The 15,735-nt window shown below is 42.0% G+C and overlaps 1 protein-coding gene across 1 annotated transcript in view; it reads left to right on the forward strand.

The window, feature by feature from the left end:
* Positions 1-15,735, forward strand: part of LOC135205406 (sortilin-related receptor-like) — a 292,014-nt gene that overhangs the window by 192,264 nt on the left and 84,015 nt on the right. The window contains 3 exon segments of the mRNA XM_064235930.1: positions 2,865-3,050; positions 3,345-3,508; positions 4,329-4,441. Of these exon segments, the coding sequence (XP_064092000.1) occupies positions 2,865-3,050; positions 3,345-3,508; positions 4,329-4,441 (463 nt within the window).

Consider the following 15,735-nt stretch of genomic DNA (forward strand, 5'->3'; position numbering starts at 1 on the left):
GCGAATATGCGAATTTTCCACGAATAATGTGGGGAAACGTTCCCGAGAGGAATCCACGAATGTGTGAGTCTGCGAATCTGGAGAACACGAATACAGGGGGTCCACTGTACTGTAATTGGATTCTACAGGCAAAACAACCTTTATTTATGTCATCATTATAATAAATATAGTTGTATTGTGTAATTTTTACAAATACAGTGTTCCCCCGTATTCGCGGGGCATGTGTACCAGGGACCCCCGCAAATAGCACAACCCCCCGAATAGTTAGAACTCCTCTCCCCTCTAAAAATGCCCATATCTCCCTATCTTGAAAGTTCAACAAATGTATACTTTAAGTATCATCCTACATCAAAGATACCATTGAATTGGTATTATTAATATCATTCTAAAGTCATCTTAAACATTTTACCTTTAGAAATATATAAACAGCCATTAACAGAGAGAGAGAGAGAGAGAGAGAGAGAGAGAGAGAGAGAGAGAGAGAGAGGAGAGATGAGAGAGAGAGAGAGAGAGAGAGAGAGAGAGAGAATAACTCCCCTTACGATATCAAATAGATGGAAGGAACTTCTATAGGCAACACTTATTTCCCATCCCATAAATACACATATCTATTCCAGAGAAGGGAGAAAGAGAGGACTGAACAATTATGTTTGTCTTTATATCAATTCTTTTGCTGAGAGAGAGAGAGAGAGAGAGAGAGAGAGAGAGAGAGAGAGAGAGAGAGAGAGAAGAGAGAGAGAGAGAGTGAGACCAAATGTAAACCTTATGTAACATCCTACATCAAATTTACCTTAAATATCATCATATTAATGTATTAACTCTTAGAGACTGCATCAATATAATTTCAAAGTAATTCCTGAAACATCATTAGTACCCTTCTTAAATGTATATGCGTATGTACATACATACGTACTTCTAACACTTGCAGTAGAGAGAGAGAGAGAGAGAGAGAGAGAGAGAGAGAGAGAGAGAGAGAGAGAGAGTTGTCCTTACAGTATTTAAAAGAGTGAAATGGGAAGATTATTGTATTTAAAATACTCACATATGAATTTTGTTATTACATTTATTATTATTACACATATAGTATTATTATTGGAAAATATTAATAATAAACTTATTACCTGCATGTACCATAAAAGAATACTCCTCTGAGAGAGAGAGAGAGAGAGAGAGAGAGAGGAGTTATCCTTTATTAAAAGAGTGAAATGGATAGATTATTGTATTTCTTTAAAATACTATTACATAATATGAATTTTGTAATTACGGTTATATTATTATTATTATTATTATTTATTATTATTATTATTATTGTTTTTATTATTATTATTTAAAGTATTAAAAACAACCCCTAGTACATGTTACTACGAGTCTCAGTAAATGAAAGAGAGAGAGAGAGAGAGAGAGAGAGAGAGAGAGAGAGAGAGAGAGAGAGAGAGAGAGAGAGAGAGAGAGAGAGAGAGAAATTTCATGAACACTTGTGGCAAAAACACAATTGCTGCTCCACCTCCGACCCATTACTTGATATGTTTGACAGTTTTAGTACCTGGAGTTTGAGAGGGAAGACTGGGATTTCCTTCATTCTTACATAATTTTTTAAATTTATAAACTAAAATCTTACTAATTCACTTTAGTATTTTCTTTAATGAATTTATGTTATTACTGTATACATTAATATTAATATTTGAAAATATGAAATCAATTATTTATCATACAAAAAAAACCATACATCTCTGAGAGAGAGAAAATAAACATCAAAATACACCAATTAGTGATTATTTTCGTCGGAAAATACAAAGAGAGAGAGAGAGAGAGAGAGAGAGAGAATGAGACGAGAGAGAGAGAGAGAGAGAGAGAGAGAGTAGAGAGAGAGAGAGAGAGAGAGAGAGAGAGAATTATTATTTTTACTATGTGATATTATTTAATCTTATTAAACTTATTAATACATTATTAATCAGTATTAATATTTGAAAATTAGTAAATAATTTTTGTACCATAAATATGCATTTAGTCATGAAAATAACATCAAAATACACTAATTGGTAGTGATTTTCACCGGAAAATCCCGCGAAAAGTGGGTAGATAGGGTCCAGAGAGAAATCTGCGAATCAGTGAATCCGCGAATCTGGAGAACGCAAATACGGGGGGAACACTGTAATCACTTATCCAAAAAACATTGATGTTTTGTAATTAAGAAGTTGTCCTATACTACAGATATGAGATAAATTCATGAAAATTTGCCATGATTTTTTTACCTCTTTTATGTAAAGGTCATCTTATACATGAAAATATATGGTACATAAACTTCCCAACAACTGTAGTAATGAAATTCAGCTTATTATTGGAAATTACCTAATGTGCAAAGATTGTAGTATAGTACTGTATAATTTTGTTAGGTATGTATAAAATGCTCCTAACTGTATATCCTATCTCCATTTTGTATCTAGACAGGCATATGGTTGTATTCATAATAGTATGAATTATTTTATCGTGCATGGCCAAAATTCAAAATAATGCACTTTCTGATGAAACTAGATGTACTACTGTAGACTGAAGGTTATTTGTATCTTTTAGGCTGGAAATAACTAAAGGTGGTCTAGGTTATGTGATTATTAAATCTGTAATAGATTTGAAAGTTTAAGAGAATACTCGTCTAATAAATTTGAAAATCATAAGATAAGACTTGGGATTATATATTGTAAGTGCTTTTTGTGTATTATTTTGATGTACATATTTTTTTACTTGAAACTAATTGGGTTGAAAAAGTGTTTCACCTTTTGGATTCAAATATATCAACAATCTTGTTTGTTGTCATTGTTGGATGTGCAAAATGCATGCATTTGTAGCATATTTAAATTTTTTTCCAGGCTATTAAGAATGGCACCAATGAACACTGTGTTTGCCCTGATGGATCAAAGATTGAAGACGATGGAACATGTTTGTCTGAAGGTAGCACATGTGCCACAAATTTCTTCAAGTGTGGTAATGGTCGGTGTATTCCCAGGCAGTGGGTATGTGACATTGATAATGACTGTGGAGACAACTCTGATGAAGTGAGTGACAGATTGTTATTAAGTAGTCTGTCTTTTTTTTCACCATTGATGTTAATTGCATACATAAACTAAAGTTTTTCTTTACTGTAATTTCTTTTGTGAAGATAGAATTGGAATAACTCAAAAGCATCTAATTGGTTGTTGTTTGGTTTTAATAATAAATAAAGGTATGTAATAGTATCTGATATATGATTTATTAATATCTGATATATGTGGAGTTACATTTAGGTGTTAGACGACATTGAGTTGAATGAAAAAGTGTCAGTTTGTCAAATAGATTTTACAATCTTTCAGACTGAGAAGGAATGTGGTAGAAAGCCTTGTGAAGCTCCTGCATGGCAGTGTGCTAATGGACACTGCATTGCGCCAGGTTGGAGGTGTGACTATGATAATGACTGTGGTGACAATTCAGATGAAAAGGACTGCCATCCTACTGATTGCCCTGATAACACTTTCAGGTGAACCTTTAGTTATTCATATGAACTTCTCTAAAATTACGGAAATACAGTACACTTACTGTACTGCTGCACTCAATGATTGATAAGTAAATGGGGTATTCTTGATCAGATTTAGTAATAGATTAAATATCTATACTGAATAAAACTGGTAAGTTAATTTTTCTCATAGTTGCTATTCAGTTGGGGTCGGCTTGAAAGTCATTCTCATACATTGAGAGTTAGATATCACCTAAGATGTGGGACTAATATGTAAAATTTGGAGGTTAGGTACTGATGGAATTTGAGGCAAAATGCAAGGCAGAAAGCCATGCAACTCTGGCTAAAAGTATGCCGCAAAGAACCATTAGTACCATCTACAGTGTACCGTGCAAAGCATGCTGTAAGAGGTAACCACAATAGTGACTGATGGCCATATAATTTTTTACTTTCACTTGAATGTTTTTGTTAGTAGAGAAATATTCTGAGGTCTTAGGAACAGTAAAATGAGGGTTGTAAGCAGGATTAAAAAAAAAATTTTTTTCCTTCACTTGACATTTTTCAAGTACACTAGAATTTGGTTATCATGTGCATAATTATTTTTAATTGGATTTTTGACAGGTCAGCCCCCCTGAGAATAAATTTATTTCTATTGTATCCAGTATTGCTAGCCTATTTCTTATTTTTACCCAATTTTACAAATTGACATGTCAGTTGTCAGAGGCAGTTACACTGAAACAGTCTTATAATTATTATGATTTCAAAGTCTTGTTATGGGTATGTAGTACCATTTGTTCTTGTTTTGAATAATTATAGTATAACTGATTTGTTTATTTTTTGTTAGGTGCAATAATGGCCGCTGTATACATCCAAATTGGGTGTGCGACATGGAGGATGACTGTCGTGATGGTTCTGATGAACAAAACTGCACTACATCTCATAAGAACCAGTGTAGAGGTACTGCATTTTCACATTGATTGTATAGTAGTCAAAACAAATTCTGTTGTTGTTGTTGATGACATGCCACAGTTTGTGGATATTGCATAAAACAGATCATTCTTCACACAGGTGGTGAACATTTTTTTTAATTGAATATTCTTGAAGTTCATGTGTACAGTTGTCAGATAAATTTTGAAAGTTGAATTAGATTCAGTTGGTAACATGTAAATATTAATTTCATTGCAAATCTTTTTCTTATAATTAGCCCATTGTTCCTACTGAAATGTAAACATTACACCCTTCATATATGGAGTGTTCTTCCATGTAAATGTAAACAATGGACTGACTGTGGACGGACTAAACAAGGTGGAGATTGGGGAGAGGGGATGCCCGTCCTCACTCAACTGACATGGCCATATTCAGAATGAAAATTTGAAGAACAAAGCAGGTTGGATGAGGTGGGTTACCTCCAATATGAAGTGCTATGGTTTATGTATAGTATCTAGATAAAAATTAAAATTATTGAAAAAGAATATTGCACATGGAGACTGACTTAGGACAGAGGTAGTACCTGCAGGTAGGGGGCTGAGCACCTTGAATATTTTTGTAGCCTAATCTTCCGTATATGCCACAAATGTGCAATCTACCCACCTGTTCACATTCCGTGGTCCCATTATACTACAGCTTAAGACTGAACAACACAACAACATGACTTACAACCCACAAATTCCCAGAAGACGGAGAGCTCTCTCCTACCCACCAAACGCCAGTTCCTTGCGCCCTCTTCTCCCACTCTGTTATTGTTTACTTTTCCACCCCACACTGCCGCCATCTTGTTTTCTATGACATCACAACACAACTTGAATACATCAAGACATTTTCTAAAACAAACACGTTTCCCATACATTGAACATTGCCCACATTTCACCAAAACAGAATATGAAAAGATAACACTGACTAAGCTGATATATAATCACACTTATCTCTTTCTCCCTCCCCTCCAACCTCTTCCTAACCTAATCCCCTCTAATTTCTTTTATTCTCCAACTCTTTACCCTCTACATAATTTCTAATATTTTCCCTTGAAACTCCTGCTTACTCAATACATCAGGTATTTGATAATTTCTTTTTATCCATCTCACTTCCTTTATCACCCCATATTGTTTCCCTTATTGCTACGGTATATATTTTTAATCTCTTACTACTTACACCAGTACTCTGTTATATTGCAATCATTAGTTCTTTTACTATCAGTATTAACCAAAGCTTCTAATTTTCTCCCTCCTATTTTATTACAGTCATTAATTTTTTATTATCTGTATTAATCAAAGCTTATAATTTTCTCCCTCCTCCATCTCTTCCCACAAATGATTGAAATATATCAATCTTTTTATGGCCTCCCCCACACTCAGATCTTCTGCTTCAGTAGTGGATTTTGCTGCTCTGGGATTTTCTGGACTTCCACCATATGGGATTTCTCTTCTTACCATCTGTCAAGGATATAACATAACTCAATTGAGTATGGCCATCTTTTATATTCGCAAGGGAAGCACCTGCATAGGCTTCTCAATACAGCCAGTCCCCAGTTATCAGCAGACTCTGTTAACGGCAATCTGATTTATGGGGCTTGTCTAATTGCCATAAAATTGACAATTTATACGTTTTTGAGCAATAAAAGAGTTACGGCACCATAACACACCTAACAGAGGTGTCATTAACCAGTTATCGGCGCTTATCAGCACCCCGCCGAGAAAGGAACCCCTGCCGATAACTTGGGACTGCCTATAAATCTTTTCTTCCATCTCACTTATCATAACTTCTCACATTTTGCTCTTAGTTTTTCTCACAATTTTAATAGGCTTGTTCTTATCTTGAGCTGTTTCTTCTTTGAAAGCTTTACCTAATTATGATATTTTTGGCACTGTATGCAGCATTACCCAATTCAACTTTCCTACCATTGATCTATACTCTGTTAACACTTTTTGTCCTAACACTCAATTACCTGTAAATCCTCTAGTTCCTGGTTCTCTTATAGAATTCATATACTGCCACTGATTAAGACAAAATTTATTTTCCTTCTGTACTAGTACTCCTTTATACTTAAAACTTTCGTTTTCTTGTTCTCCTACTTGCAGTTTCCTTTTCAGTTTCCCAATGGTTTCCTTTAAAAATCCTTTAGTTCATCCGTAGCAAAAATCATCTAAATGTGTACACAGAATACCATTCAGTTTATTGTCTTTACTCCAAAAGAATATATTAGTTTCTAGTCTTAGTTTTCTTGCCTTTGAGCCTTCGAGGAGAGATAAGAGGAGAGGTCACTTGTCGGAGGATAGTTCATCATCGGATTCGTCGTGCAGGTCCTCTCATAGGAGGGGCTGTAGATCCAAGAGTAGGCGTTGTGGGAGGAGTCGAGGACGTTCTTTCTCCTCCTCCCTGGACCACTGGTCCCATTCGTCACGTCGTAGCCGTGATCGCAGAGGTTGGAGTAGGAGCGGCTGCCACTGTGAGGGTTCTCGCCACAGATGCCACTGCTCCCAGATTGTTTGGTCTTCAAGGTCGGCGGACGAGCCCACGGCTCCTGCGGTGGCTCCGTGCATGGAGTGCTCCGCTTGGCCTTGGGTCTTTCCCTCTGCGGTCTCAGTGGATCCCACTCTGGTTCCGGTGGCCCAAGCAGCCCCTTCATGGTCCGGATGGGCTCACTCCTGTCTAGAGCCTCTGCTCCCGCCTAACCCCTGTTCAGAGTGGGGCACTTCGTCTCTGCGCTCCCCAAGTAGAGGAAGTAGTAGCTGGTCCCAAGAACTCGTTGAGGACCCAAGGTTCCCTGAAGCTCCTCCCAGCAGCTAAGGCTAGACAGAGGAAGCTGTATGCACCAGAGGGCATGTCCCTTGCCCAGAAGTCAGTGGAAGGGCCTTTTACCTCCCTCGCCCCTGATCTCTTAAAGGAGAAGCTACTGGCGGGCCTGATCGCCTTTTCACAGCAGAAGGCCATGGCCTTGGAGTCCACGGCTTGGACCTCTCCATTCTTGTTGCGTTGTGGCTCAACCTATGGACTGGGGCTGTGTCCAGGTTCGCCATGGATCACAATCTCCAGGACAAAGGTGAACTGGCCCAATTTAAGGAGCTGGTCTGGTCGAGGGGCAAGTCCCTGGGTTTCCCGACAACTCGGTTGTTCACACAGTGGACCAACTGGGTCTTGAGGAGGAGGGGCTTTGTTCTCGCTAGACTCCCGAGGAGCCTTCCGGATAGGGAAGCCAAGGCCCCAAGGAACTCTGATTTCTGACAAATCTCTCTTCCCAGAACAGTTGGTGGATGAGGCCCTGGAGCACTGGGGGAGGCAAGCCAGGACTCCATTGTTTACAGGGCGTCATCTTCTTTTAGACACCCAGCTCAACATAGGGTTGAGGAGCTGGCTAAGACTAGGTAAAACCCAGACATTGGGCAGGATCCGCCCCCAACACCCTTGACTCGTCTTCAGGAGGGTGGGGATCACAGGGGACTCAGCCCTCCTTCAGGGCCACTCCAGCCCCCTCCTCCTCGTTTAGAACCAGATCCTTGGCCTCCCGGAGAGGCAAGAGCGGCTGCTTTCCCAGGAGGAAGTAGGAGTTGAGGCCCCCTACCTTACCAAGGGCCACAGGAGGGGATTGTCTCTCAAACCATTGGTGGGACTGGGAGGATCTCTGAGCAGACTCTAGGACAGTCCAAGTCCTCAGGGACGGCTACTGGATCCCTTTCCTAGACGAGAAGCATCCCCTGGATCCCTGGTCATGGGGAGGCCCTTCAACTAGAGGTCTGTCTCTGCTAGAGAAGGGAGCCCTCCAGCGAGTGGTAGACCACTCCCCCGGGTTCCTCAGCCGCCTCTGGTGGCGAAGGCTTCGGGGTGTTGGAGACCGGTGATAGACTGATCCGTCCTCAATACCTTCGTCCTCAAGACAAAGTTCAAAATGGAAACCCCGCATTCGGTCCTCGCAGCCCTGAGGAAAGGGGACTTTATGATGTCCCTGGACCTCAAGAATGCATACTTTCAGATTCCAGTCCACCCCTCCAGCAGTAAGTACCTCTTCATCAGGTGGGATGACAGCACTTTCCAGTTCAGGACCGTCTGCTTTGGACTGTCCATGGCACCACAGGTCTTCATGAGAGTGTTCTCCTCATGTCAGCCTGGGCTCACAGGAGGGGGATCCGTCTCCTCTGGTACCTAGACCACTGGTTACTCCTTTCCTCCTCAAAGGAACTCTTGGAGGTGCAGAGGGACGATCTATTGGCCCTTTGCAGGTGGCTGGGCATCGCACTGAACTGGGAGAAGTCACACCTGGTGCCCACTACCAGGATGGTTTACCTGGGGATGGACTTGAACTTGGTAAAGGCCAGGGCCTTCCCGTCGGAGGAACGCCTGATCAACCTTCAAAAGGTAGCAAGTCCCCTCCTAGTAGGAAATCCCCTCCTGGCAAGGGATTGGCAGAGGCTCATAGGCCACCTTGTCTCCCTGGAGAAGCTGGTTCCACAAGGCAGACTGAAGCTGAGGCCCATCCAGTGGAACCTGAAGGTGGGATGGACCTCGGGAGACAAGCACCCTCTGGAACGAGTTTCCCCCTCTCAAGCTGCGAGAGAAGCTCTGCTCTGATGACTAGATGAGTCGAACAACTGGCGGGGAGTGCCCCTCATGTACGTCCCTCCGGAGATGCTCCTGTTGACGGATGCATTGATGGAGGACTGGGGAGCCCACCTACAGTTGGTGATGAAAAGGGGGGCGTGGTCAGAGCAAAAACGGAAACTCCACATCAACAGGTTGGAGCTGCTGGCCATCCTGAAGGCCCTACAGGCCTTCAAGACTGAAGTGAGGCACAAAAAGGTGGCGGTCATGTGCGACAACGCCACAGTAGTAGCATACACCAAGAGGCGGGGGGGGGGGGGGGGGGGGTGTGGTTCTGCAGTCATACTACCTGTGCGACCTGGTGGAAACCATCCTAGAGTGGGCGGAAAGCGTAGGAGCCTCCCTAACAAAAAGGTTCATCATTGGGAAGAAGAACGTGTTAGCCGATGGGTTCAGCAGACAGGGCCAGGTTCTAGGGGTGGAATGGTCCCTACACCCAGTAGTAGCGGCGGATTTAATCGGGATGTGGGGCTCCCCCTCCATGGACCTGTTTGCGATGAACCTGAATGCCAAACTCCCAGTGTTCTGCTCCCCAGTCTCGGACCCGGCGGCAGCCTGGGAGGTCATGTTCCAACACCCTTGGGACGTCCTAGATCTCAATGCATTCCCTTTATGACCTTAGTGGCCCCTTTGTGGCCAGACAGGGACTGGTTCCCGGATCTTCTGGAGCTGACCATCCTGGGCCCATAGGAGTTTCCCCACAGGCCGGACCTTCTAAGGCAGTCCCACTTCGAGAGGCATCATGAGGGCCTGGTCGCCCTCTCCTTTCACGGGTGGAGGATATCAAGCGCCTCCTGAGCAAGAAAGGCTTCTCCCGGAGGTGGCTTCTCATGTCGGGGTACCTGAGGAAGTCGTCCGTGTCTACCAGACCAAGTGGAAGTTGTTTGGGGCTTAGTGCAAGGGCCGGGGTCTGGAGCCCTAACGGGCCAAGATTCCTCACGTAGCGGAGTTCCTGGTCCACCTGAGGGTGGACAAGGGGCTTTCCATAGTGGCTGTTTAGGGAGTCAGGGCAGCGCTGAGCCAGGTCTTCTACCAGAAAGGTTTGGACCTGGGACGCTCCATATACCTCTCAATGCTCGTTAGGAGCTTCGAGCAAGCGTGTCCCCCCAGCTCCTTGAAGGACCTAGCTAGGGTCCTTGACCCCCTGAGGAAGCTCCCGTTCAAGCCCCTCAAAGGCATCATGGACAGGGAGCTCTCTCTCAAGACAGTGTTCCTGTTAGCCTTGGCCTCCTCTAAATGGGTGGGAGAGCTCCATGGCCTCTCCTACACAGTCTCCCGCTCGAGGGGGTGGAAAGACCTCACCTTTAGGTTCGTGCCCTCCTTGGTGGCCAAAACCCAGAACTCTTCAGTAATGGACGGCAGGTTTGTAGAATTTTCAATACCAGCCTTGCCGAAGTCAGAGGACCCCAGAGACCTCCTCCTGTGCCCTGTCTGGGCGATGAGGAAGTACCTAAGCAGGACGGATCGGTTTTGCTTGGAAATTCAGAATCTTTTTGTGACTACGGGCCGGGTCAGGAAGGCGGTCTCGAAAAATACCATCTCCTTTTGGCTGAGGGAGACCATCAAGAGGGCCTACGAAGGAGCATGTCCCCCCCCCCCAGGGGGCTAAACCCCACGACATCAGGAGTATAGGCACGTCGATGTCATTCTCTAAGAACTTAGCGGTCAGTCAGGTTCTACAGGCAGGAGTGTGGAACATGCAGTCCACCTTTATGGCCCATTACCTCAAAGACTGTACCAGGAGGTCCCTCGACTCGTTCGAGATTGGTCCAGTGGTGGCAGCAGGCCAACAGAAGGTCTAGCCCCACCGTGGATATTTCGTGAGTTATGAGTGGTGGTGTGTGTGTGTGAAGTGTTACCATCCTTCCTCCCCCCTCCCCCCTCCCTCCTCCCTTCCTATGCCTTTGTCGTACTCATCAGGATCCCTCAACTGGGCAGGTAAGAGACCTTGAGGGTGTGCATCTTGTGGAATACAAACCATTGCCTTACATGTCACAGGTGAGTTATTTCTCCCTCCCCTACAGGCCAGTGCCTGGTAGGCATCCCCCCCTCATAGAGGACCTTCCCTCTGCCTTAACTGGCGGGGCTGGTCCTCCTCCGGGCAGGCGCCCTCTGGGCCTTGGACCAGGCTCCTCCTTCCCTCGATACTCCCACCTCCTAAGGAATAAGTCTACGATAGTAGTTTGGGGTAAGTATACGGCGTCGGAACAAATCACAAATTCTTAGTATTTGTAATTTTCCTAGCTATACATACCCTGAACTAAGTTTTTAGGCCCTCCATACCTTCTCTGTGTATCTGAGGGCAAGAGTCTTAGAGGTGTGGAAAGGAGTGGAGACCAGGTCGCGTGGTCTTCAACCCCTGGGGCATTACCTGGCTGGGGTAGGGGAGGAATAACTAGTTTTTTCTGGTTTGTACCGGATTGACATCCAGGTTTCACCTACGATAGTAGTTCAGGGTAAGTACTATAGCTAGGAAAAATACAAGTTACTAAGAATTTGTGATATTTTCACTATTTAAAATAGTTTTTCATTTTACTGTAATTCTCCATTAGCGTATCTTTTAGATAAACTTCATCTAGTTTGGATAGGATTATCTTTGAACCCTCTTTACCCCAAAGTTCATCTTTATCTATTCCTTCCATTACTGCTAGGGCTTTCCATTTTAAGCTCCTTCTTATCTCTATCCCCGGATATTTCACTTCTCCACACACCACTAGCCAATCCTCGACTTGTCCTCTCCATCCTTTGAACTTGTCTTGTATACCGCTAAATCTCGGACAATCCCTTCTCCATCTTATCTCCCTTTGTTCACCATCTGATCAGGCCATCTTGAACCAACCATACCCTGCTACCAGTTTGAATATTTAACTAGCCATATATGCAACAAATGTGCAATACTCCAATTTAAGACTTTGAACAACACCTCATTATTATTTACTTTTCCATCCCACGCTGCCACCATCTTGTCTTTTATGACATCACAGTACAACTTAAATACATCTAGACATTTTCTAAAATCAAACACATTTCCCATACATTGAACATCACCCAAATTTCTCTAATACAGAGAATGAAAATTAATCACTGACTAAACTGATATATATAATCACACCTTTCTAGGCAAAGCAGGTGTTATAGTGTAGAAAAAAAGGGACCAGCACCACATTGCTGGCACAGACCTGAATGCGGGGCAGTGCAGGCTTCGCTGGCACTGTTCTGGAGGATGGTTGGTGCTTCTCTCTATCCCTGTTGCTCATGGTCATGTGCAAAATAGCCAAACCAGTCACCTACTCATCATCTTGGAAGATTTTCAATATTTCCTTAGCTGACAGGATCCTCATAATATCACAGCTGTTGTATCATTATGCTCTCCCTCAACAGAGATTTAGCTCTTCACAGAAATGTTGAAGAATTGGTAGCGAGCTCTCCTAGTATGCTCGTAGGGTATTGTTCCATGAGGAATGTATGGTTATTGTAGATTAGCTTGAGATCATGAAGTCACAGTTTTAGATTATCCTAGGGCTAGCCCAAAGGATTATATTCTGGAGTGAAAAGGGAAAAATTGGAGTAAAGTTATAATAAGTAATGGGAGAGCTGGGTGATACAAGGGCAAAGTGAACAAATGAAAAGTAAAAGGCAGATAGCAGTGCAGTGAAGGATGATGTTGTACTGCAGAGAACACTTACTGCCATCTGTGCCATGCAAGATATACTGTAGCTGTTAGCCACAGGAAAAGGTAGAGTAAGTAGCAAGTGGTTAATTTGATCTAGAATGCCTTTGGGTACTAGAAATTATGTGCAACACAAGACCCAAGTTGGCATACCTAAGGATCGAAAGGGTCTCAAGGTGTCCCAAAATTTATTCAAGAAGAAAATGGTTGGGGGAAATGTTAAGCTTTCTTTAAAATGGCAATTCCAAACATTTGCAGATCCCTGAGGCAGTATTGGGCTCCCAGTTAGAGGATATCTTTAGCAGCCTTGTTAAAAACTTCCAATATTTGGCTCTGCATTCCAGGTTCTAGTATTGTGGAAGATGGATGCTCAAATGCTTTACCATACTAGTTTGTACTCGTCTATCAGTCTGGTAGCCCGAGTTTGCTTCCAGCTACTGCCAGTGTGGAACCAGTGTAATGTATTTCTGGTGGTTAGAAGTCAATTTCTCAATATAATGTGGTTTGGATCCCACAATAAGTTGTAGGTCCCACTGCTAAGTAACTAATTGGTTCTTAGTCACATAATAAAAATGTAAATCCTTCAAGCCAGCCATAGAACTGTTAATCAGCTCAGTTGTTTGGTTAAACTAAGATATACTTATCAGACTAGTAAGAAGATCCTGGTCACATGAGGTCTGTTGATGACCTAGTGGCTCCTCTTCGGCAACATGAGTGGTTTGCCAACCCAGTAATGCTCTGATAGGTCTTTCTTGAAGGTTCCCTAGTTGGAGATACTTCTATAGCCAAGCACAACTTCGTATATTTAGAAAGAATCTGGAAATGCTAAACTTACTTTCTTCTAAACTATCTAAAAGAACTTTCTTCTAAACTATCTAAAAGAACCCCAGAGACAGAGGTACCAGAGAGGGGTAATCCAGGGCTATCCCAATGCTATGCTGCTGATGTACCTTCAACCTTTACCAGGCACAGTAGATCTCATTTGCAACTGAAACAGTGGAAAGAATATTGATTCTCTCTATCACAATTTTGCAGCTGTGCTTTTAATAAATTTAAAAGTATTTTGGTCTTAATTTCAATATTATAGGTGTGGATGTTCTCAGATCTTGGACTACATTTGATTTAGATACTTGGATGGGATTGGGAGTGGTTATGTCGGTCCTTCAAGGAAAGCAGTTTCTTTGAGCCCCAGAAACTCCAAAAGTGGGATCTTTAATTGGTCCTCTTAAACCACATTTGTTTAGCATGGCTTTTGTTTTTCATGCTGGTAGTTTGTGATTTTTGGGATTTGCAATTTAGATACTATTAGTCATTGAACTGCACATGTAAGCTGATCCATACCAAAAATTGTAAGTCTGTAGGTCTATCTTAGCTACCAGTCTTGTCACACCCCAGTCTTAAATTTTGTAAATCTGCTGTGTCAGTTCTTGAACTAGACTTAGGTAGGTTTTTAGATGGAACTGGAGTAGGTAGGATTTTAGATGGAACTGAAGTGGTTATGTTAGTAGTACCACAAAGAAGCAGTTTTTAGGGAACCCTTTGGATTTGCTTCCTGGAAATGAGACTGTGAACTGCACCTGTAAGTTGATGCATACCAAATTTGAAGTCGTAAGTCTGTGTTGCAGTTGGGAGGTAATAGATCTGTCATAGCAGCGAGTCTTGTCACAATGACAAATTCTTGGTACTAATTATATCAAGCTGTGCTACTTTTTTCCCCCATCTCATTACTATTAGTATGAAGAGAACTGGAGGCTCAGATTAAAGGGGACATTTGTGGAAAGTCGAGGGTGGTTTGATGTATTTATGATGCAATTGATATTCACACGATATTGACCTTGGGGAAAACTTTTATGGGCTAATGAGGAGGTTGTGAAGATATTTCTTGAGATTGTGAAGTAGCTTATTTTTGATGATGCATAGTGTTGAGCCTTTTCTGGAAGATGATGTTCAGTGATACTTTTCAATGACTGAGAATAGAAGATTGCACTTGATTTCAAGGTTGCCAAGGACTTTATCACCCTTTGTGTTTCTATTTAGTTCTGAAAGATCTGATGCTGATGCCCTTTGGATCCATTTTGATTGTTACACCAGGTAAAATAATATTCCTACCAATTCCTCCTCCCTTGAGATAATTTTTTAAGACAATCTAAAGCATGAGAGAATTGTGTCACAACATTTTAGATGTCTACATATTTTGTCTCTCAGCAACCCCCTCTCTGATCAAGTCTGTCCTTGGAATAAGAGATTATAAGTATTCAAGGTTTACTAGCTGTGCTGTACAATTAATAAGATCCACTTCCGTAGTGTTAGACCTGATATGATGGTCAGGTATGACTGGGAGAAGTGTCACCTTAAAGAATATGAGTATTTACTGGTAATGCTGAGGATGAGTCCATTCTACTACATTGAGAACTGTCTAGCAGAAGATATGACCACTACTAACAAATAATAGTTGGAACTTTAGCTAGAGCTTTCAGTGGGGTGTGAAGATTCCAGGGAAGAGGAGGTAGAAGTTCAAGGTGTGAAGGCAAAATGATGTTGTGGCCTTCACTGACAGTTTGAGAATGCTTGAAATTTCAAGGTGGAAGTTGATCTTAACACTTCTGACAATTTTATCAGTGTCAAGATGTAAAAGTGGTGTACTTGGATAAAAAAAATTTTTATCAAAACTTTTCCTACTGGCTTTATTCTCATCACTCTTGGGAGAGGGTAGATGGGACCATCCTTTGCTAACTTCCATTCCCCATTTTCCCTTCTTATGAACTTCTGGTAGTAACATCTTCTGAATGTTTTATGATGGAGTTTGTGTTAACAGACTAGTTTTTTTTTCTACAGTAAACCAGAATTTTTAACTAAGCACTTGGATTTTTCCAAAACAGATGGTATTTTATGAAGAATGAGTTTATGAAAAGTTTGTATGAAGACTTCTTTGATTCTAAAAAAAATTATAAAAAATTTCTTTTATTGCAAAAACATAGCTTTTGTAGCACAG

Source organism: Macrobrachium nipponense, chromosome 11 (genome assembly GCF_015104395.2).
Source record: "Macrobrachium nipponense isolate FS-2020 chromosome 11, ASM1510439v2, whole genome shotgun sequence".
NCBI lineage: Eukaryota > Metazoa > Arthropoda > Malacostraca > Decapoda > Palaemonidae > Macrobrachium > Macrobrachium nipponense.